The following is a 24254-nucleotide window of genomic DNA, read 5'->3' on the forward strand; positions in this document are numbered from 1 at the left end:
TCTACGCAATTGGTTTTAAGGGTGACACTGGTGGCATTCTGAAATGCTAAAGAAGTAAAAAACGGATTATCAGTAGGTACCTCAATAAAAAAGAACTCTAACTGATTATCAGTCCCTCAACAAAAATATATTTTTTATTTAGGCCAGAGGGCCTCGTATTTTTGTTGTACAACTTTTAACTCGAACTTCAGATTAAAAGACAATGCCGGAAATTGGGGTCTTTTTTTTTTCGCGCGGCCATCGACCAAACTTTGTTTTTTGATTACAAAATAGTGTAATAAAACAAACATACTATGACATGTATACCTGTAAACTCAGTCTGAACTGAGTTACGAGCATTAGAAGTTTGATGATTTTCATACTAGATTTGCTTTTTTCGCGCAAAGTTTTGTAAGAAATTGCAACATCGCGCAAAGTTTGGTCGATGGCCGCGCGAAAAGAAAAGACGCCACTTTCCATACAAAATCTGGCATTGCCATTTATCTTACAACCAGATACACAGTCACATATACAGACATACATACAGTCATACAGACAGACAACAAAAATACGAGGCCCTTATTTATTTATTGATGTACTGATCTCTACTTACCACGTATAATTTATTAGTTATTAAAATATTGTAAAAACATAAACACCAGTCACTATATTTTAAAATAAACCAAAGCGAGAAATCACTTTCGTGGCCTAAAATCACCTTCGTGTATAAAACACCACGAAGGTAATGCCACGAAGGTGACGAAAATTTTAGTTTTTTATGAATTATCCTTAAATTTGAATTTAACGGTTCAAGTCGAATACTACACAAATAAGTCTAACATGTTAAGTTTTCAATGGCAAAGTTTCAATTAAATTGTTTAAATTTTAGAGGTAGAAAATATTGTTCAAGCAAGCGACGGTATGTCTATGGATAATCACAAAAAGTTACGTATTTTTTTCGCGAAGCGACGATCGACCTATCTCACCTCCCCAATGGTCGAAGCGCGACTGACGTTAACGGAATAGAATGCTGTGATTGGTTACTGGTGTTCGGTTTAACGGCAATCTTGCATTATTACTCAAAATTTTAGGTACCTAAAATCGTGTGACCAACGTATTTCGTTTTCTCAATTCAAAATAATTATAAGAAGATATTTTTTTTATTTTTGTGTGGAAAGTATATTTAATTACGATGATTTCAGTATATGCTACACACAAATTGAATGAAAATTGTGAATGCAGTAACTAAATGTTTCATTGCAACCGAAGGTGTGACACGATGAGAACGCGAAAAATGACCCCGTTTTTTATCGTTTCATGTGATTTTTTCGTATTATTTTTGCTTCTATTACAATGAAATTTATTTTGTATGTAGCTAAATAGATATTTTATCATCTGATTTCAAAGTTATTGTTCTAACTTATACCGTTTATGAAATATTATTGTGTGACCATCAAATTTGAGTGTAAATGAGAAGTACCCATTTACAAATTAAGGACATTCCGAGCTCAGCAGAGTGAAGTGTGGAGGACCAATTATTACCATTGAACAGAACAGCAGTGTCGTCTGCGTAGCATATCACCTCGGCATTTAAAAGGTGTAGATCATGAATATCATTCATGTATATAATGAAAAGGGTGGGGCCAAGTATGCTACCCTGGGGTACGCCGAAATGTATAGGTAGAGAATCACTTCTTAGTTGGCCTACCCTGGTAAATTGTTGCCTATCCGAAAGGTAACTTTTAAACCAATCCAGCGCAAGACCCCTCACACCCAAGCCCTCCAATTTACGGTACAGTATTTTTGTGGACACGGTGTCGAAAGCCTTGGCCAAATCCAAGAAAACCCCTACACATTGCTGGCCCTTATCCAGGGAGCCAGAGACAATCTCAGTGAGTAACGTGACAGCGTCTTCGGTTGATTTGTGGCGTCTGAATCCGAATTGTCTTGGGGATAGTAACTCGTTTTGCTCAATGAACCTGGTCAGGCGGTTATTGACAATTTTCTCCAGCATCTTGGAGAAGACACAGAGTAACGAGATAGGTCTGTAATTACCCGGTTTATCTTTAGGACCGTCTTTGTAAATAGGAGTTACCAGAGCAATCTTCCAGGATGCAGGAAAGCAGCCAGTTCCCAAACTCAAGTTGAATATGTGTTCTAAGGGTGCACAGATAATACTTCTAGCACATTTAACAAGAGCGGTACTGACTTCGTCTACTCCGGGCGCACTGTCAATTTTTAGTTGGGCAATCATATCAAGTATTTCATCTTGATCAGTTGGGTCGATGAAGAAGGAGTGTGCAGGTGAGTGTGTGTGCTTAACACTGGAAGCTAGATGGTCTTCAGTTTCTCCAGTCTGAGACATTATGTTATTTGCCAGTGACTGTCCGACGCCGGAGAAGAAAGCATTACATTCGTTTAAGGAAACCATAGGGTTATTTTTATCTGAAATTAGGTCGTTCGATTGCTGATTAAGTTTAGAGTTGTAAGTTTTCTTTATAGATTTCCAGAGAAGCCTAGAATCTTTGCTGTTTTTTAAGAGTTCTTCCCTTTCATAAGCTAGCTTTACCTTTCTTATTATGTCAACGTAGAAGTTTCTATACCTACGATATGAAATACTTAAGATTTCATCATTTGGGTTTTGTTTAAGTTTAGCGTGGAGCCTATCCTTGTGCCGTGAGCACCTAAGCAGGCCGGGGGTCATCCACGGCCTGATGACGAATCTCGAACGACTCAATTTAACTGTTTTGGAGTTCAGTTTAATTGATTCATTGATCTTTGCCATGAACGCATCCACAGCTTCATTAACGTTAGTCATAGAATATAATGGGTTCCAGTCTACTTCCTCCAAGTATTTGCAAACTCCGGTGTAGTCAGTAATAGTTCTAAACCTGGCTTGACCATTGCTGGGATGCTTGGATTTGGTTGTGAGAGCAAGCATGGCGATCCTGTGGTCGGTGATATCAGCGTCGCATACAACACCGATGGCTTTGGTTTTTGTTTTAACGAAGATGTGATCGAGACAGGCATCTAATCGAGTAGGTTTTGTGATAGCAGGTTCCAGACCATGCTCTGTGTAGCAACACAGGTAATCAGTTGATTCTGAACCGAGGATGTCGATGTTAATATCACCGGCCACAATGATGCACCGCTGGTCTTTCGTAGTACCGAGAAGTTCGTCCAGTGAGAACAGAAAGTTATTAATGTTTCTGAAGGATGGCGATCTATATATTCCTAGGATTGTAAACTGATTGTCAATGGTTATTGATAGACAACATGCCTCACTGAAAAATGGCTCCATCACTACAGCAGGCCATGTGGACTTAACAAATGCAACTACACCTCCATTTTGGTTAATATTGTGTTTGGTTGAGTAGGAGTTATACCCAGGAATTTTTTCAATTATAGTAGATTCGTCAAGTCTGCACTCAGTTAGAATTAGGACATCAAAGTTAATATTTAACCTGTGGAGGTAAATCAAGAAAGCGTCGAGATTTTTAGCGATACTTCTGATATTCATAGTTAGTACGGTAAAATTAAATGTAGGGGTGATTACAGCGCCACATGACTCTGGGTCGATCAGTTCATAACATGGAATATCAGGAATTTTATCAATATCAGCAATTAGGTCTAAATTACCCATTATTAGGAATAGTTTTCATAAAATAAAGAGTTGAGTAAGCAGAATTAACAAGGTCAGCCGTCAGAAGAGAGCGCCGGTAGCAGTTTAATCTAGACAGTTTTAGGAAGCAGTGAAGTGTGTTTATAAATTGATGTTTCGCAGCAATATTGACAAAATTCAAATAAAGTTCTAAGCAAAAACGAGTTAAATTAGTAAGAGTAACTTGTGGCACAACAAATAATCTATACAATAAAAGTATTGAGTTAAAATTGAGAGTGTTTCTTAATAAAGAACAATTAAAAAGTAAAGGTAGTAACAGCCAGGAGGCCGAGGTAAGTAGTAGGAGGTAAGCAAGAGTAACAATTGTTATACGTTTGTTAGGAACAGTTTAGAGGCTCCATAGGGGCTAAGGAGGGTCTGTTCTGGACCTCTAGTTTCTCCAGGACCGCTAAAGATGTAACGTGGAGAACAGAGCTTGTCTCGGTGCGACGCATGAAGATATTGCCGTTTGACGTCCAGACAAATTTAAAACGTAGTTCATTGCCCAGCTTTCTAGCCTTACTGAAGAGTATTCTATTTTCTTTCGTCAGATGTTCATTCAGAAAAACGCGGCGCAGGGTGCCCTGAAGGTTCAGCTTGTCGGTAGTGAGGCCCCGCCGGACTCGGGCCGCGCGCAGCAGCTGGTCTCGCGGCGCGCGACGCGTCATCGAGACTACAATGGGTCTGGGGCGGTCTGACGCACTTGCACCACCTCGGGGTCCTACACGCCTGACGTCGTCGATGTCACGGGGGTCCAGTTCGACGCCAAGGCTAGCGGACACCACGCTTACAAGTTGTTGCAGGTTTTCTGTACTATTTTCTGTAATTCCAGTGATCTCCACGTCTTTAAGAAAGCTTCGTTGTTCCTTTGCGGCTATAACCTGACGCAGTTCAGTCACTTCGGCGCGTAGTTCGATAACTTCAGCTTTGCATCTGTCCATTTCCTTCATTTGACTTTTTATGTCGGCTAGTTCCTGCCGAAAAGCAGCGATCTCGTCCGTGGTCGAGTTTAACGACTTAGTGAAGTCAATCATTTCATTTTTCATTGTAATGAAAATGGTTTTTAAGTCAGCAACAGCATTGGTGAACGCAGCCATTGTCTGGGCCGGCACCTCCATGGCAGCCAACTGTTGAGCAGACAACGTAAAATCGCAGCCGGCCAATTCCTGCTCAGGTCTCTGTTGCTTTGTTCTAATTGGGGTGTTGTCTGTTTTCACGCTCTTACTTTTCAACTTACAGGTGGGGCAGATATATTGGTTTTGTTTTGTTCTAAGCACCTTGTGGTCCTCCCGGGTCATGTTCAAGCAAAGCGTGTGGTATACTGTTGAGCATTTAGAGCATGTAATGGTAGCTGCACCGTCTTCTGTCCCGTTCTTGTTTTTTGTAGACTTATTACAAGCTCCGCAAACCATTGTTGATGTTATGTTGTTATGATGTGCTTACGAAAATAAGTTGTGTCAAGACTCTAGTGCCCTCTATTGGGATTTATGAAAGCTATAGCGTGCGCCAGATAGGGCAAACAGCATCGAGCAAGGACCGAAATCGCAAGCAAGTGTCTCGCAGTGGCACCGGCAGATGGCGGTAGTGTGTTTTCGAATATAAGCAAATCATAAAATATGATACTCGACCAGGTATGAGAGGTTATGTTGATTATACGAAGACATTCAAACCTAATGAACGATTCATGCAAAATTAAATATTATTGGAAAGTCTACCATTGTAGTCTGATAATAGGTATGTGACATGCATGTAAAACTTAAGAAATGTAGCTCAACGAGGTCTACTACTACAGGTCTATCAAGCCCTGTGTGAGTCTCTTATAAGTTATTGCATATCCTGTTGGGGAGGTGCTCCCAAATCTAACATGATAACTTTAGAGAGGGCCCAAAGAGCTGTGTTAAAAGTTTGCACTTTTAGACCTTTTTCCTATTACACGACATTTTTATATAAAGATTGTCAAGTACTTACAGTTCGTCAGCTGTTTATTCTTTGTACTATTAAAAGACAACATCAGTTATTGAATTTTGAGCCAGAGAGGATAAAAACCAAGCGTCGTAAAGACATTGTTATCGAATCTAGAGTAATTTCAAAAACAAAATTTAGTAAAAAATTTTTTTCTTCCATTGGACCATTTTTGTATAATAAAATAAATAGACATCTTAAAATTTATCCATTGAGTAGGTATGAATGTAGCACAGTTCTTAAGGCGTGGCTACAACAGAAAACATACGATGAGACTGAAGAGTTATGGACTGTGATTGAATAGTCAATACTTCTTATTAACTTTAAGTCAAATCATTACTATTTTCTTCTACTTCTGTAATTTATAGTCCTGATTACAAATGCCCTTTATCATTACACTCAAGGGAAATATGCTTTATAATGCATTGTAATGTGAATAGATTTTAATTTTGTTAAACTTGTTATAACACGTTTTGTTTCGAGATACCTACCAGTGTCAAAAATTACATTTACCTAGTTAGCTATAAAATGTATCTTTTTGCGAATTTTCGCTATGGGAAGAGCGCTTGCTTATCCTAAAATACAGGGCTCTGCCCTAACTTAGGAAGCAAAGCTCAATGTTTTTAGAATCATAATATTTTGTAAGATACATTAATGTCTGTACTTAAACATTTGTTGCTTGTTTTTATATGCATGTACTTACTTTTGAATAAATAGATTTGTATTTGTATTTGTATTTGTATGTGCCATCGACAACAAAAATTACTTAGTTTGAAGCTGAAGTAATTGGTGTTGAAATACTTATATGATAGGATATAAATAATTTTAAAAAATCTATACAAATGAAACAAAATTTTAATAAATAAGATTTAATTCAAATATAAATTATTAAAGCTAATAAATAAATAATATGAAAACAAATACGGGTAGGTATAGATCGTTTCATCCACGAAGACGAGCCCCACCAATTTTTTGTCGAGGGAAGCGCGGGATGCGGGTAGTTTGATCCGAGCAATTCGAGCGTCATATTTGTAGTGTGCGTGTGCACTCATGGATAATTTAGCGTGTGCCGATAACATTCAAACATTAGCGGAAGAATGGTGGGGCGCGTCTTCGTGGATGACACGATCTATGTACCTATATCCATCTACACTTTGTGAGACTCCACCGTGTCTTCGGCCTTCGCCTTCTTCTTGCAGATGTTGTCGGCCTTGTCATCGCCCTCTGCGCAGATGGTCTTGAAGCTGAAGGGGTGGAACATCCATCCCCGACCCAGGTAGAACTTGCTCATAAATTCAACCCTGGAAACAAAAAAAAGTGAAAAAATCAGACAAAATAGCCCATGATTTTCAGTTTGGCCCAAAAGTTAACTGGAACTTAAAGGTTGAGTTGTTGAGGTATGGGAGGGGATTGATATTGACATATTATAACGTGACAGGGCATGTGGCATGGCATCTGAAGTCTAACTGACGTTTGATCGCCATGAAATTACCCTCCTGTACCGCTCCCATATCTCAAGCACTGAGTTATGCGCTAGACGTACGGTAAAATCTTTTCAAAATCTGTTCAGTCGTTCGGAAGACCTGCTGCGATATTCGTCTTAGACAGAGAAAATACTGTTTAGTTCTTAACGACAAATGATAAAGCATACTAAAATAATGTTTGTAAAAGACATTCGTACACAATGTAGCAGCTTTGATAGCTTCCTGCAAACCTAATATTATATTCAATCATTGTCTTAATTGGAAACCATTACAAAGCTATCAGTTTCAGACCATCGCAATTCCAGAATCCGCCTAATGCCGATGCAACAGATAGTATTGTGTTTGACATGCCTTTGTATCGATGTCATGCAATTATGACGCTGATGGCTACTGACAACTGACATCTGACGCACTTCGCCGACGAAGCTAGAGATATTCGCTGACGCTGCCTCCAGGCACTCTAAGGCGTTTGGTGCTATCGACATTATCAATGTCTTGGTGCCAAGCACAATAGGTTCATTAGCTTCACTAGTCGTTCCTAACCTTTACCCTTTCAGTAATCTGATTTCAAAACATTTTAAGGTTTCGTCAAAAACTATCCAGTAGTTTTTGTAACAAACTTTTGCGTATTTATTAGAATTCGCAGATGAAAACTTCTTTCGATTTTCTTTCGGCACTTCTTCTCAGCACCAGCCGCTTTGTTGTTCAAAAGTTGTGGTGTTGAAAGCTATATTACAAGCCTGAAAAGGGTCTACATACTAATAAATAATTTGAATTTGAGTATTATGCCTTAATCACACGTACCGAGTAAATGGGCGAGACAGTAAAATGTTTACTCGGTCGAGACAGTTGGGTGAGCGAGTCACATACTCGAGCGCTCGGCCGAGCACTCGGCGTAATGTTCATACACACCGAGTACTCGACCGAGAGCACTGTCTCGCCCAAAGACAAAACCAGCTCACCAATGCAGCCGCAGAGTGTGCAAGAAGGCCGACAGCCCCTCCATCACGACGAGGATGGTGACCGTGAAGAAGGCCCAGCAGGCGAACTTGATCGGCAGCAGCACACACTTTATAGTGTTCTCGTAGTCGCGGCCGGCTTGTAAGACCATGTTCCACAGGATATCTGACAGCTCTGAAACATACAATAGTCTTTGTTTCATCATCATCATCATTTCAGCCATAAGACGTCCACTGCTGAACTCCCCCAATGATTTCCACAATGGCCGGTTAGTGGCGGCCTGCAGCCAGCGCCTTCTATCCGCTACCTTTGTCAGGTTGTCGGTCCACCTTGTGGGTGAACGTCCTACGCTGCGATTTCCATTATGTGTTTCTTTGTTTGACATATTATTATATCAATACTTGGTTACTTCTACGGTACAGAAGGCAAAACAAGAGCAGAGTAATCTAAGGTAGCCCGTTTCCAAGCCATTTCTATACAGTTGAGGATTTCGAATGCTTGCTTCCATCTATAGTCTTTAGGTAAGATTCCGGCCAAGAACTTCCCCGTAGGGGGTAAAAAACCAAATGTGCGTCGACAAAATACCTGTACTTTGTTTTACCTGCATGAGCTAGGGATAGTGCCCACAAACGAAGATACGAAGCAGTATGAGATATGGTGCTCAAAACGAATTCGATGGTGCTGACTCCTTGGTGTATCATCAGCTCTCCAAATGGCTGGCTGTACCTCTCTATGTCAGCCAGAATTTTTTCCTCCGCCTTCTTATCGGATTCCCTTCTCTGCTGATATCGCCGAAAATTGCTTATTTTATTCTGAAACAAAACATTCGTATTCATACAAAACAAAAAATAATTACGAAGACATTTTATAAAAGGAAACGTGCTTTATCGTGACACTTAATAACCTATCGGCCAAGAAATTGCGGAAGCAAAGCTGTCTTTTTAACGAAATTGAAAGCTGAAATTTTCGAGCGTGGGTGCCAATTTTGTTTTTAATACGACGACATATTATTTTGGCAAGTTTACTAGTATGAGTGTGTAATGTGTGTTTTAGAAATCAGTCATAGCTCATTACTGTTCTTTTAATTTTAAGGTAGACCGAGTGTGTAGGTAGAATTTTCTAGAAATCACGTAGGCAAAGGAAAATTACAATTTATTACAAATCTATCAATAAGTAAGTATTTATGGAGTTTAAAATGCTCCAAAAGCCGTTTGATGCTGCCCACAGCTAGGGAAAATGAAATGATACGACATTACAAGGTTTCATCAATACAAAGAATAGCAATATAATTTTATTCAGCCTTGCATTTACAAGTACGATTGCTTTGATTTGACATTTGCAAGCCGCTTAGACTTGAAAATAGAATATAAAAATAGTTTCCCTTTGATTTCAATTTTCTCTCGAACGCTGATTACTTTTTACATTTATGGCTTATAGTCCAGTCATTTAAGCTTAAATTAGGTAAGAATCTCGGAATTAGAGATACCCAGCTGTAAGTCTGTAAATACTTGTATATTGACACCCTAAAAGTTGTCTCAAAACCTACATATGGTAGGGTGTAAGCAACTATTAAATTTTAAGGTCAAAGGTCACAAAAATCGGTTTTTTGCGCTTTTTTTGGAAATATCTCATTTCCTATGGGTTTTTTGCTATTTGTATTTATTATCAATATTGTAGAATACTAAATTCTCTACAAATTTTGTTTAAAAAATTTTTTTATACGGTGAACCGTTTTCGAGATAGAGGGCGGAGAGCGCGCGGTCACTGCATCACTTCAGGTCAACTTAAGCGGTTTAGGTTTTTCATACAAAAGGATTTTCCCGCTAATTCCCGTGGGAATTTCGGTAATTACTTGTTGTAAATAAGCTTTAAGTTTACTAAGGTACCTACATGCCAAATTTCAAGCGTCTAAAACTTCCGTTAAGCGTTTAGATTTTTCATACAAAAGGATTTTCCCGCTAATTCCTGTTCCCGTGGGAATTCCTAAGTAAACTATAACCTGCCCAGGTGTATGAAGAATAATTGTACCAAGTTTCGTTAAAATCCGTCGAGTAGTTTTTGTTTCTATAAGGAACATACAGACGGACAGACAGACAGACAAAAATTTTACTGATTGCATTTTTGGCATCAGTATCGATCACTAATCACCCCCTGATAGTTATTTTGAAAATATATTTCATGTATAGAATTCTGTCCGTCTGTATGTTTCTTACAGAAACAAAAACTACTCGACGGATTTTAACGAAACTTGGTACAATTATTCTTCATACACCTGGGCAGGTTATAGTATACTTAGGAATTCCCACGGTAACAGGAATTAGCGGGAAAATCCTTTTGTATGAAAAATCTAAACGCTTAACGGAAGTTAGACGCTTGAAATTTGGCATGTAGGTACCTTAGTAAACTCAAAGCTTAGTTACAACAAGGAATTCCCGAAATTCCCACAGGAATTAGCGGGAAAATCCTTTTGTATGAAAAATCTAAACCGCTTAAGTAGACCTGAAGTGATGCAGTGACCGCGCGCTCTCCGCCCTCTATCTCGAAAACGGTTCACCGTATAAAAAAAGTTTTTAAACAAAATTTGTAGAGAATTTAGTATTCTACAATATTGATAATAAATACAAATAGCAAAAAACCCACAGGAAATGAGATATTTCTAAAAAAAGCGCAAAAAACCGATTTTTGTGACCGTTGACCTTGAAATTTAATAGTTGCTTACACCCTACCATATGTAGGTTTTGAGACTACTTTTAGGGTGTCAATATACAAGTATTTACAGACTTACAGCTGGGTATCTCGAATTCCGAGGTGAACTTACTATAATGACTGGACTATTAATTTTTCAAGCTAAGAAATAAATATTATTTGAAGTAGGTCTATTAAAAATTAAAAATATAATTAAGCTTCATCTGCGTGAATTTTGGTCAAAACAAAACAAACTTAGCTTCTTCTAAAACTTTCAAAATCAAAATTATCTTTATTTGTATAACAATACCGTGTGGCAATATTAATATTATTTTTAACTAGCTTTCCGCCCGCAGCTTCGCCCGCGTGGAATTTTGTCTGTCACAGAAAAACAATATTCATTTTAATTATTTAAATTTTCATACAAATCGAATTTTATAAAATTTATTTTGTATGAAAATTAAAAAAAATAAAATCATGATATCAAATTTCTGACTTCACCATACCATTTATATGACCATATTAACATGGGCTAGTGTCGGCTCATATACCCATTTACCTAACACCCTGTATAGATAGATAAAAAAATAATTCCAACATGAAAAAAATCAGAACCAGCAGCGATCCGGTTGACGGTGGCGCCCCGCTGTCAATGTCACGGATAGGTCAGTTCAGTATATTGGGTCTATAAACAAGAGCTTGATTATTTAAATACATTTTGATCAGCCTTTACTCGCTGTGTATTCAGCATGCTTACCAGAGCTGCATCCCTTCTCTTTTTGTTCTGGCGGACAAGGTACAATGGGGTACCGAATAGCAGTACCGGGACGCACAGACCTGCAGCTGCTACCAAACCCAGCTGGAACTCCCGCTGGATCTCAAACATGTAAGCCTCACAGTCCTCTTCCAGCGGTTTGGTCTTGCTTAGCAGAACCATGTCGATGAAGAGAATTAAGATCTGGGGAGCGCATCCTGGAGTCTTTACTATGTTTGCTGTAATGATAATCATTGTAAATTATTAACACTTCAACTGCAATACAAGATAACTCGATAACAACTGGCGAGTTATTCTCTCATAATTTTGAACTCATCTCGTCATATACCTACCTACATAGTTTCTAGATGTTGGGCTTAGGTATATTAAATCAAAATGAAGTTGGTACAAATTAATTTCCACGATATTTTAGTATACAAAAAGAGGAGTTCTTAAAAATACAATAGATCACCGAGTTCTGACACTCGATGACAAATTCAGTCTATAAAATAACTGTGTACTTAATTGTGAGATTTTTTAAAAATTCACCCACCTATAATTACGCTTAACCCCAAATTGACTACACTGCAAACATAATAAAAATAAATTGGTCTGGTCAACAAACAGACAAGAAAGATAAGGGTCTGGTTTCCTAGCACTTAGCGTCAATATTTACAGAACTCCTTGAGCATGCAAACTCCTAAGTGCCACTTTAAAAAGTGACTCCGATACTTAGTTCCCGAAGAACGTACGATGAAGTTTTACTGTGTCAAATCAAATTACGCGGTCGGATCAGGAGTTGTTTAGGCCAAGGGCACACAGTTAAAGTAACTAAGCGCTAGTTACCTTGGCTTAAATAAAGTTATATCATTCTATAGGGTTTTTAGTTTGACGTTTTAAAACATACAATATGCATCTGAGAATTGACCACGGTTATTGCAATTAAAGAGGACAGATAACACTAGAACTACATTAGCGTTGAAGGTCTGGGGTGGTTAACGCTACCTAGTTAGTACCAACCAATCCAACCAGTCATCAACATTCAGGTTTAAAGATGTTATTAGATGCTGAAATATCGCCTTCGGCTGACCAACGCGAGTGTGTATGCGGCCTTAGAACCAAATAGCGAACTACATTAGCGAACCTGACATAGTTGTCTCCTCTCATCGAAAAAATTTTTTTACTAAATCATGAAATCTTTATGAACGTAAGGTAATACTTACTTTCTTTAGCGCCGTAAGTGAACCATTTGAAGAAAATCATAAAAACCAACCAGAAGAAAATGCACGTCAAAAATAATATTTGTGGTATGAATTCCAAGACAATTGCATAGTAGCGTTTGAAGTACCTGAAAAAAATCAATGAGAGAGTACGAAAAAATTTTTTTAAGGTTTTCCATAGGACTGAGGCCAAAAATCTAAGTGAGTGAATGATTTTGATACTTTATTGTTTGCTTCAAAAAATTTTTATTATTTTAGGAAATAGGTACTTCTCGAAAGTTAACAAACAAAATAAGTTTTGCAACAAAACTTACATGTGATCAAACAAACTCAAAACAATCCCAAATATCATGTGCACGACACCGACTATGATGGAGAGCTTCATCTTGATGGAATTTGTTACCATGATGTGATTTGCTGATAGCTAAAAGTCATACAAATTACTTCATGAAATTGTTAAAAAAGGAAAAGTGACATTTGGCCCGGTTTCCAGCCGAAGAGAGCTGAGCAGAGCGTAGCAAAGCGGAGCAGAGCGCAGCAGAGTGAAGAAATGTCGGGCGGACGAATGTTTCTATAGAATTTGACAGCGGCAGAAGGCGGTGCGGAGCGGAGCTGTGCGGAGCGGATGAGAGAAGTGGAAATAATAATGAAACCTGATTGATTATTCAAAACACTTTTCCGCTTTGCTCCGCTCCACTCAGCCTTGGTGGAAACCGGGCCTTAGGATTTTATACGATTTCAGTGCTGAAACTAAGTTAAAATTTTCAGCCTCTTGTTTCAAAATTTTACAAATTAAGTACAATAATTTACTGTACGCTTACAGTTTTATTAACGTTCCACGTTTTCATTTTCTTTTTATAAAATTATCTTTTTATCCCTTTTTAAGCTGTATGATTTATAGTGTGAATGTGATTTAGGAATATAAGGGTTTTTCAACCTAGAAATTTTTGATATATTTAAATTTTTAGACCTAGCTAGTTCATTCACGCAGTGCGAGAAGCGCTAATTAATTCATTACGTTGGTCACTCATTGCGAGCAATCACGTGTAACGTTAAACAAAGGGCGTGCACGCATGTAATTGACTAGATGACTGGGCAGTCAATGGATCAAAGTTAATACGATCTTAATTAGGACGGCACATTACCTCCTTGACTGGCAATACTAAATAGACCCTTAATGCCAACAAGCGTGTGTCTATGGAACTACTAGACTTAGAGGCCAACCAGGCATGATTATGAACTAGACTGCGATACGTCTCTACAGTGATAATCTAAAATATAACTCAAAGGTGACTGACTGACTGAGTGACATAGTGATCTATCAACGCACAGCCCAAACCACTGGACGGATCGGGCTGAAATTTGGCATGCAGATAGATGTTATGACGTAGGCATCCGCTAAGAAAGGATTTTACGAAACTCCACTCCTAAGGGGGTAAAACGGGATCCACGCGTGGGATGTCGCGGGCGCGGGCGGCCGCTAGTTACGTACGAGGGGCGGCTGAAAAGTTTTGAGCCTAAGTATGTTCAAGTGTTATTATTGACTTTATTTTGATTGAATTAATTTGCCAATAACCTCCTTAGTATATGTACAAAGTTTCATTTCATTAGCGTCATTACGCTTTTAGTAATTAATCCGTAAACAACATCATGTCTCAGTCATCCGCGCAATGTACGAAATTGAAGTACACAGTTGTCATAAAATTCCTCAAAAAGAGGAACAAAAAGCTGACGGTAACATTTGAAGAGATGTCTACAGTTTATGGGGAGTCTGGGCCTTCATTTGCCACCATGAAAGATTGGATCCGATAGTTCAAGCATGGCAGGAAGTCGCTTAAAGATGACCGCAAGTCAGGGCGGCCAGATTTCGCCATTAACGAATAAAATAATGAAAATTTAAAGAATCTTGCTTAAGAGATCAGCGAATTAAGCTGTGACAGATAGCTGAAGCTATAGGCATTAGCAAGGAGCATATTGGCGATATTTTTCATACTCATTTACACATGAAATAGGGGTACGCGCGATGGGTGCCAATAATGCTCACGCCGCTCGACAACCAGCGTCGAGTCACAACTTCGCAGGAGTTTTAGGACATCTTTGGTCATAATCCTAACAATTTTTTTTCTCACATTGTCACGACTGATAAATAATAGATCCGGCAGTACGATCTAGAGTCAAAATAAGAGTCAATGCAATGGATTCAAAAGGGAAAACGCCGCCGCGGAAATTCAAGTGGAGCAATCGATACCCAAGCTCATAGCCACTATATTTGGGATTGTGGAGGAATTTTATTCATTGACTACCTACTTAAAAAAAACTACAATAAACGGGGATTATTATGCTGTACTGCTGATAAGAGTACGTCAAGTGGTTGTTGAAATATTAAGAGGCAAACTGGCGAAAGGAAATCTTTTATTGCAAGACAATTCGCCCGTGCACACCGCGCATGTTGCATGACTTGCCCCGGGTAAAACTGGATTTCAAGAAATTAATCACCCACCACACAGTTTAGTCCGAATCCCTAGCTATTTTGTCTAATTCTCAAATTGGAAAAAAGTCCTCCAGGAACGAAGATTTTTGAGTGACAAAGAAATTAAGGCAGCGTTAAAGGCTCATTTCGAAGGCAAAGATTGCGAATGTTTTTTCAATGGGTTAAAAGCTCTTTTACACAAATGTAAGAAGTCCGTTGTAGTAGAGGGAGATTAAATAGAAAAATATATTTTTTATACTTTTCTATCGGCATTTTTAATACCCTAGGCTCAAAACTTTTCAGCCGCCCCTCGTAAATAAGATAGTGCATGCTTCACGAATGGGCTGAAAAGCGGTTTTTAGTATATAGCTAAGAATTACTGTAACGCTGGTAATAAAGAATAATTTATTGACTGATTGGATATGATCATACTTTATTTCTAATAAATTAATATTACATAGCGTACGATTATTATTTTGTTTTTGTAAATGATCGTTGAAGATTATGATTGAAAGAGGAGGTTTCTATTTACTGTAGGTGAGTTACTCATAACATAATTTGCGACGTAAATGACTTAAAAGCTATCACTAGGGCATGCATTGTGGTGAGCGCACCATTAACCCTTTATACCCTTGCCATGATACACTATTGTTGTTAATCTTGCTAAAAATAATCATGTTTTTAAAAGCATTAAAGGATTTCACTTAATTCTGAGTAAAAAGGTTTTGTGCTATAAATGTCCAGTGCCGAGCCTTTGTCGTGTAGTTTCCGCGAGAATAGTCCATGGTGGTCTGCATCGATGGCTTTCTACAACCTTAATCAGGTCGACGGTTCTGTGAGCAACTCTTTCTTATACTTTACCTTATTTTTAGCATTAGTAAATCAAAGTTAAATAATTTTTCGAGTAATTAAAGTGGTTTTCTAATATTAATAAGAGCGTAGTTTCTTGCCCTAATTGCCGATTTAAAACGAGCACGACTTTATCAATGTGAAAAATTAAAGAGGTATCCTATTGATTTCAAAAATCTAATACGTTAGGTATCCAAATGAAATTATTAGTTTTGACCATTTAAGGTCGTGGATATGCATCCTGGCGATCGTTCTTGTCTTTCAAGTACCTACTCGTAAATCATGTTGTATGAAAAGTGATTTGAAGATTTTAAATCGGTAACTTACCGCCCATACTGGGTCTATTCCAAACCAGTACACTTTACGTGTGTCCAAGCTAGGATTCAGGTCGAGCTGCTCAAAGTCTGCAAGTTCAGTTCTGGTGTAGTGGTTCAACCAGTAAGAGCCCATCATGTTGAAAGGTTTGGAGAAACAGTCGTTGTAGATGAAGCCAGCGTAGATTGAGAACATGCCCATCATCAGAATCACATAACGGCCTGAGATAAAAAGAACATTACTCGTATATTGTGATCTATATTGTCACACTTTTTGTGGGTACAACTACTGTTACAGTCATGGTATATGTATAACTGAGTCAGTTCCTGCGGTATGGAGCGGTACAAAAGGGGTGACGTGACGTAACAGAGCTGTCCACGGCACACAAGTTCGATGACGTTTTGACGTATCAAAAACACCTCTGTACCGCTCTACTACCGCATACACGGGCTATGTTAAACGCTACACCTGTAGTTTCTGATGCTTATTATGAATTTCAATATGTCTAATTCCATGATGTTCTCTTTGATCAACGTAATCATTCTAAACACTTATTGATAATCAAATGACTAATAGTAAATGCTGTTCTGGATCACTTACCCCCAAAAAATATTTTCCAGATTTCGTTGGTAGATCTCTGCGCCATCAATTTCTTTTCATCCACCACCATCCATATGCCAAACATTAACATGATCAACCCATGGCCGATGTCAGCGAACATCAGTGCAAAGAGAAATGGAAAAGTAATCAGCGTGTATAGCCCTGTAAAATAGTTCTGTGAATTATAAAATAAGTAAAAGCGTACTGAAAAACAGCGTGGGGCGTCCACCTTGTTGGTGGACAACATCATAAAGGTAGCAGTAAGGCGCTGAATGGAGGCCGCTACCAAACGACAATCATGGAATTCATTGGGGGAGGCTTATGTTCAGCAGTGGACGTCCTAAGACTGAAATGATAATGATGATGTTGAAGTATAAGGCATCTTCAGCTTTAGCTTTCGTTATGTCCGGAAAAGGTCAGACGGACGAGATACCGTAGCTGCGTAGTCATATTTTTAAGTTACGACGGCGACCCTGGTAGCCTTTGGCCAGCTCTTAAGAGAGTTGTAGAACTTGCAGAGTCAGACCAAAGGCCAGGCTAAGTTAGTTCAGCTTAACTCGCATAGCTGACGCAGTTTTCCATAGTTTGTGTACCATACAAAGAGAAACTGCGTCAGCCATGCGACATTTTCCGTCGGGAAATGCTTTGCACATACCTACTCACTAGCTGATGGGGATGGTGAGTGGGTTATATGTGGGACTCTCCCTGCCAGAAGATCCCCACTAAAACCCGACGGTATTATCTCTCTCAAGCAAGGAGCTAAGCCAAACTAACTTAATTTAGTTCTTGATGTAACCTGACATGAATTAACTATCACCACCAATGTTAAATATTTGATACCTCCTAAAATCGGCTAACCTTCAACACGTAAAGTAGTCTTACCTGGATTAAGCTCTCTGTAAGTGGACTCGCCATATGCGTTGATAAGATTTTGAAATCCGTACGTAAATTTATTGGTGCGATGATACGTCGGAGGCTTTGCGTTAGTTTCCGTTTTTGACATAAACGATGGCACGGTAGTACCGACTGATTGCTGAAATGATGGAATGGGGTTGATAGTTATAAGAACCTGCATAAACAAAATCATTGCCTCATCTGAAACAGCAAGAGAGAACAGCCGATTTTTTAAATATATTATTAAAAACGGGCGTTCTTTATGTATAGTCGATTACACATAAAGATAACTAATGTGGTTGTGAAAAGTATAATATTTTGCAACAAAAATGCTGTGAACTGTGTTTTCAGAGATAGGCTATAGGTATGGGCCTATCGCTAGCAAAAACTAGGATATGTAGAGCATAAATTCACTTAAAGTGATTTACTTTGAAATAGGTATTAAACTCGTAGTGAGGTTAGGCTGTTACAGTAAGTTAAAAGTTAATAATTTTTACGGAAAAACTTACCGATGTAATCTCCAAACTATCTTGTACGAGTCGCAAATCTGTATCGGGGACCCAGCACTGACCGATCAGGCAGTTCTTCGTTATGTCCAGGTTGAAGAGATTTAGATTGTGGTATATGGCCTTGGCTTTCTTCACTTGGATCATCCACGTGTGCCACTGCCGAGCTATCACTCGTAACGCTTTGCATCTATGGTAGTGCGTCTTTTTTATCACCTACAAGATTTATTTAAAATGAGTATGGAATAAGATAAAAAAATAAGGATTTGTTCAGGTTTTTAGGGAGGTGGAAATTGAGAAATCCTTTTGGGGTGTAATTTTTAGTCATTAACCTCTAACTTGTTAGCTTAAAGATTCCATGATTTTTGGAAGCAAGAAAAAACTGCTCTATATCTTATGTGTCTTAAGCATCTCTTTTATGCATGACAAAATTCTACAAACGTAAGTACTTTTTATTTACTTAAAAACATTAGCAAAACTGATATGACCTGTTCTAAATCGAGGATCCGGTAACCGATCTTGGCGATCATTTCCATTCTCTCATCGAAGGTCTTCGGACATGGGTAGACGTTCACACCAAACCCGCTGCATACCTTCTGCATGCGGTTATTCAGTTCTTCCCCTTGGCAAATTGCAAGAAACGCCACCTTTCGTATTTCTTGGTTCTAAAAAGGTAAATGCTGGGTCGGGGTATGTTACTATATTATCACAAAAACTATGTGGCGTAGCACCTCGATAAATATGTTAAGAGCCTAACTCGACAGTCACACAAAAAATACTAACATCCAATGCGCAGTCTTCATTGACTCTCCATTTTCACTTAGAACTCGGTAGTCCATTTGGGAATGGACTGAAAGTCAAGTTAAGTTTTGATGACTTACAGTTTTCGGGTCTTGAATCAGTTTATCATGGCTGGCCTGTCGGTAGTAGATGTTGCCACGAGAGATCCTCCACAGCATCATCTCGAAGGGGAAGCTTCTGCTGCGTCTGACCACTCCCGTGAAGATGACCAGCTGGGCTCCCAACTGGCCTTGTTCAACTAAACGTGGAGATTTGCTGCTGCTGTGAGGATAGAATAAGAAAAGTATCATCTCTTTTCTCGAGTGTTAAAGTAAAAGTTCTCAAGTGGTGACCACGGGCTGGAAGACGTAGCGTTGGCAGGCCTCCTTCTAGGTAGACCGACGATCTGGTAAAGGTCGCGGGAAGAACCTGGATGCGGGCAGCGCAGGACCGTTCATTTTGGAAAGCCTTGGGGGAGGCCTTTGTCCAGCAGTGGCTGTCATTTGGCTGAAACGAACGAACGAACATCTCTTTTAGTGAATATGCAGAACAAGAGTCGATAATTTGGCTTCGCTATCAGCATCTGCTGTGGGTTAATTCAAATTCAAATTCAAATTCAACTTATATTTTTACGACCAAACAACAAGGTCGGGTCGTAATCGAGGGCATCTTGCTTTCATGGTTAAGTCGAGTAAGTCAAGACTTTTTAGCATTGTCGTTGCTTTTCTGTGGAACTTATTAGCAGACAGCTGTTATCATTCAAATAATTCAGAATGCTTAGTCCATAAATTGTCAGAGAGTGTACTAATTTACCTTTTATCTTTGTTTAACAAAGATTCCCGTCTAAATTCCGTGTCCCCCAACAGAGGTCCGATTTGGTCAAGCACGTAATACATCTCGGTTAGTTCCACGTAATTCTTCAGCAGGTTGACGTGGTTAGTCGACATTTCCACGATGTCGTCCTCCCATTTTTCTAGTATGTTCTGTACAAATTAAAGTCAAATGGGATATCAAAAGGGACCCAGCTAAAAACGTTTGGAAAAACCGTTGAACAATAGTATTTCCAGTACATAATTGCCTATTTTTGAAATTCGAGATTGGTTTTGAAATGATTTTCATAAGTGAATACTATGAACTATGTAATATCTTAATTTTTTGGTATTGGAAAAATAATACTTCTTATATTATGGTTAATTAATTTTGATTTATTATAAATAGCAGCGTAGACGCAGACAAAGTTAAAAAACATTTATTTTATAAATAAATGTCTTTGAACCCGAATATCTGTCTCCAATTAGTCAATGTGGGCGAATCTCCAGGTAGGCAACCATGGAACTGCTGGTCGTAGGCGGCCTGTCTCATGGATTTAAGATACTTTTATAGCAAGCCTGACAAAAGTTCAATGAATTGCAAAGAACGGTCATGCTTAGGCGGCTTGGTGACAACGCTCACGAAATTTTCACTTGGCAATCCGCTTACTGTGGAGGTAAATGCACTACCACAATCTAGCGAGACTGAAGCGAGTCGCCTGAGGGGTAGGGTCTATTCGAACACGTAGTGCCCTTTTCGTGCCTGCCCAATTAAATAATGTAAGGACTTGAAAGGGAAATCTTTTTAAAAATCATGTTGTAATAAACTATTGTAGTGAACGTCATTTGGCTGAAACGAACTAAACGAAACTAAGACTGGCAAACCCATTTCATTTTCACAAAAATTGATAGCCTGTGTGCGTCGCACAATGCAAGACAATCACTTTCAAATTGACTGAAAATAAAACAACTGTGCGTTGATTACGTCACTTTTTGTCTAACTACAACGACCCGTCCTATCAGTAACATTGACAGGGAGGCGCCACCATCAATACCGGATCGCTAGTTCCGATTTTTGTCATGTTGGAAACTATACAGTTGAACGATGGTGGCGCCTGCCTGTCAATGAGTTTGGTGGGACATTTCAGTGTAGTTCATTATATATCTCTAAAATATTTACTTACTGACTACTGATATTTATATTTTAAGGCCGGGTAGCAGAGAAAATGGCGAAAATGAGGTTTTCATTTTTCATTTTTGAGGTACTAAACAGTAAAATTAAAGGCTAAGATTTTTATTGGGCATAGTTGAGGATATTTTCTAGGGCTATTAACGGATGGAAACACGATTTGATGAAGTTGACTCGATAGAATAAATTCCCAAAATTACCTCTATTCGTTTTCTATTTATGGTTTTATTTTTAAAATAAGCGATTTGAGATTCTAAATCTTTTACTAAACTAAAGTTCAGAAATAACTTGAGGGCTTTTAACGGATGAAATTTTTATATTGCGTCTTATTTAGTTACAATGTTAAAAAATGTGGAAAAAATCGTCCATGACGGCTTGGACAATCTCAATCAGTCGCGCGGTGGCGCTTACGGAGGACGGACGCGTGTCAGTTTTTTGCCCGTGACAGTTCGCGGTTTGTCAATATTTTTGACAATGATGACTTTGATGAGTCACAGTATAATAATATCAGTGTTACTGGAGAAAGCTTAAATTTTTGATAATTAAAAATTATCAATTTTGTCTACCTATTGAAATTTTAATCGTTCGCATCCTTTTAAACGAAGACTCTACTCATGATACATAGTACATTCCTCAAATATGAGACAAAACCAATGAGTTAAAATTACATTTTAATAGTACTTACATACAATCGTCTTACACTCTTTAGAAGAGCACACTGACAAAAATAAATAATAAAAAATACTGTCTAAGGTCTGTAGCTAAAGGTCTAAGCTGTAAGATAGAAGAATCTTCTAGCCAAAAAGATGGCAGATGCAGCAGATGTCAACGGATTTAAAACTGGAGTTCATATGACTCCTTGTAGACTTGAGTCTCTAGAGCGTCCCTTCCTCCACCATACGTAAGAATTTTCACAAAAATACTGTCTAAGGTTTGTAGCTACAGGTCTAAGCTGCAAGATAGAAGAATCTTCTAGCCAAAAAGATGGCAGATGCAGCAGATGTCAACGGATTTAAAACTGGAGTTGATGTGACTCCTTGTAGACTTGAGTGTCTAGAGCGTCCCTTCCTCCACCATGCGTAAGAATTTTCACAAAAATACTGTCTAAGGTCTGTAGCTAAAGGTCTACGCTGCAAGATGGAAGAATCTTCTAACCAAAAAGATGGCAGATGCAGTAGATGTCAACGGATTTAAAACTGGAGTTGATGTGACTCCTTGTAGACTTGAGTGTCTAGAGCATCCCTTCCTCCACCATGCATAAGAATTTTCACAAAAATACTGTCTAAGGTCTGTAGCTAAAGGTCTAAGCTGCAAGATAGAAGAATCTTACAAAAACATGGCAGATGCAGCAGATATCAACGGATTTAAAACTGGAGTTCATGTGTATCCTTGTAGTTTTGAGTCTCTAGAGCAGTGGTTCTTAACCTTTAAGTCATGAGGGACCATTTTACCAAATTTTTGTCTTGTCAGGGACCACCTCATAATCGGTCAAAACCAGTTTGACTGCAAAAATCAGTTAAAAGTGGTTTTGACCAAGGTGTGCAAGTGCACATCGTGGACCACTTGGAATGCCTCCAGGGACCACCAGTGGTCCGCGGACCACCGGTTAAGAACCACTTCTCTAGAGCGTCCCTTCCTCCTCTATGCGTAAGAATGTTTCAAAAATACTGTCTAAGGTCTGTAGCTAAAGGTCTAAGCTGCAAGATAGAAGAATCTTCTAGCCAAAAAGATGGCAGATGCAGCAGATGTCAACGGATTTAAGACTGGACTGGCACCACCTTGCAATGTCATCCTCTCATTGTTATCTGTGATATAAATTATTTTTAAAATGTATTTAAAAGATTAAATGTTCGTTTTATTATTTCAATAATCTGACCTCTCAACTCAACTACACTACACAAACACCTTTGTTCGCAACTGTACTGACGAAACCTCGATATTATACCGTTCATTTAAGATGGCAAGCTTTTTGCTGCGGTAATGCACTCCAGGTAACCGTGTGTGATGCTTATTGCTCATAGTGATTTTCGATACAGAGCCCCGTACATACGTTATACATAAATTATGGAAAGAAAACACCCAGACCAATACAAACAAATATGTATGCAATTTCAGTATGATATTTTTATTTATTAATAAACAAAAAGACTGAACAAAATTGATGCGTGTACTGATTAATGTAATTAACCACATGCAAAGCTTTGTGAATTGCAACAACTATAATTTATTATCCAAGCTAAATAATCGCTACTACGAGTAACTGATCATAAAATGTTTTTCCAATCGCTCAAGCTCCCGAGGATCTACCGATAGGTCGGGTGACGTAATCTTGAAATTCTTTTAGCCGGCGCGGAACTTCCGGAAGGTCGGGTGACGCCACGCCTCTTTGAACCGTGTTTACTTTGGCAGTTATATTCTATATTTATTCGATTCTAAAATATAAAATACAAAAATTTTGAAAGTTGTTTTAATTTGTATCACTTGGATATGATTTGTATTAGTAAGTGCTGTGAGTATGACGCTTGAACGGAAGGAAGTCAACCTAACCTAACCAACTGCGTATTTCTATACTGTGTAGCCGCGAGAGCTCTTTGGCGCGCTGTCTTCGGCGAAGTATTGCGCGCGCAGATTTTGACAGCGCGAAATACCTACTTTAGCAGAAATACCAAGCCTTAAAGCATTACCAGGCCTGTTCATCTCCGCGAGTTTGCATGGAAAACAAAACACGCGCGACGGCACCTACTGGGATATTTAATCGACAGGACACCCATCTGGACCCATTTGCATTGTAAAGACAATAAACATGTTTGATGGAAAGTAGAAAAAAAAACGGTGGTGTAATTAATACTGTGCAGTATTTTAACTGCCTGAATAATAATAGAAACAAAAAATATATTCATGCTTATTCATGCATTTCCTCCACCATTTTCCGCAGTTTGGCACCTCACGTCACACATCATTTTACCGAAGTCAGCCCTATGGCTTCAGCGCAGTACCGATCACTGATTTTTGTCAACAAAATGGTGCTCGACTCTTGAGAAAAGCTAAATTACACCATAATAATATTATGGTGTAATATTATTGTTAACGACATTGAGCATACATTTTTTTAAATACCTTCACGAAGAAAATCTTCT

The 24254-nt window shown here is 38.6% G+C and overlaps 1 protein-coding gene across 1 annotated transcript; it reads right to left on the reverse strand.

Moving 5' to 3' along the window:
- Positions 1-6495: 6495 nt before the first annotated feature.
- Positions 6496-20098, reverse strand: LOC135086843 (V-type proton ATPase 116 kDa subunit a 1-like). Its single transcript, XM_063981651.1, has 13 exons — positions 19933-20098; positions 19221-19401; positions 18828-19004; positions 18343-18555; positions 17822-17972; positions 16940-17101; positions 16352-16560; positions 13020-13129; positions 12709-12833; positions 11489-11724; positions 8648-8858; positions 8049-8220; positions 6496-6903 (listed from the first exon to the last, which is right to left on the reverse strand). Exons 1-13 carry the CDS (start codon positions 20064-20066, stop codon positions 6750-6752), a joined length of 2235 nt encoding a protein of 744 aa, XP_063837721.1. The 5' UTR covers positions 20067-20098; the 3' UTR covers positions 6496-6749.
- Between the last annotated feature and the right edge of the window lie 4156 nt (positions 20099-24254).

This window comes from Ostrinia nubilalis, chromosome Z (genome assembly GCF_963855985.1).
Source record: "Ostrinia nubilalis chromosome Z, ilOstNubi1.1, whole genome shotgun sequence".
In the NCBI taxonomy this organism is placed as follows: domain Eukaryota; kingdom Metazoa; phylum Arthropoda; class Insecta; order Lepidoptera; family Crambidae; genus Ostrinia; species Ostrinia nubilalis.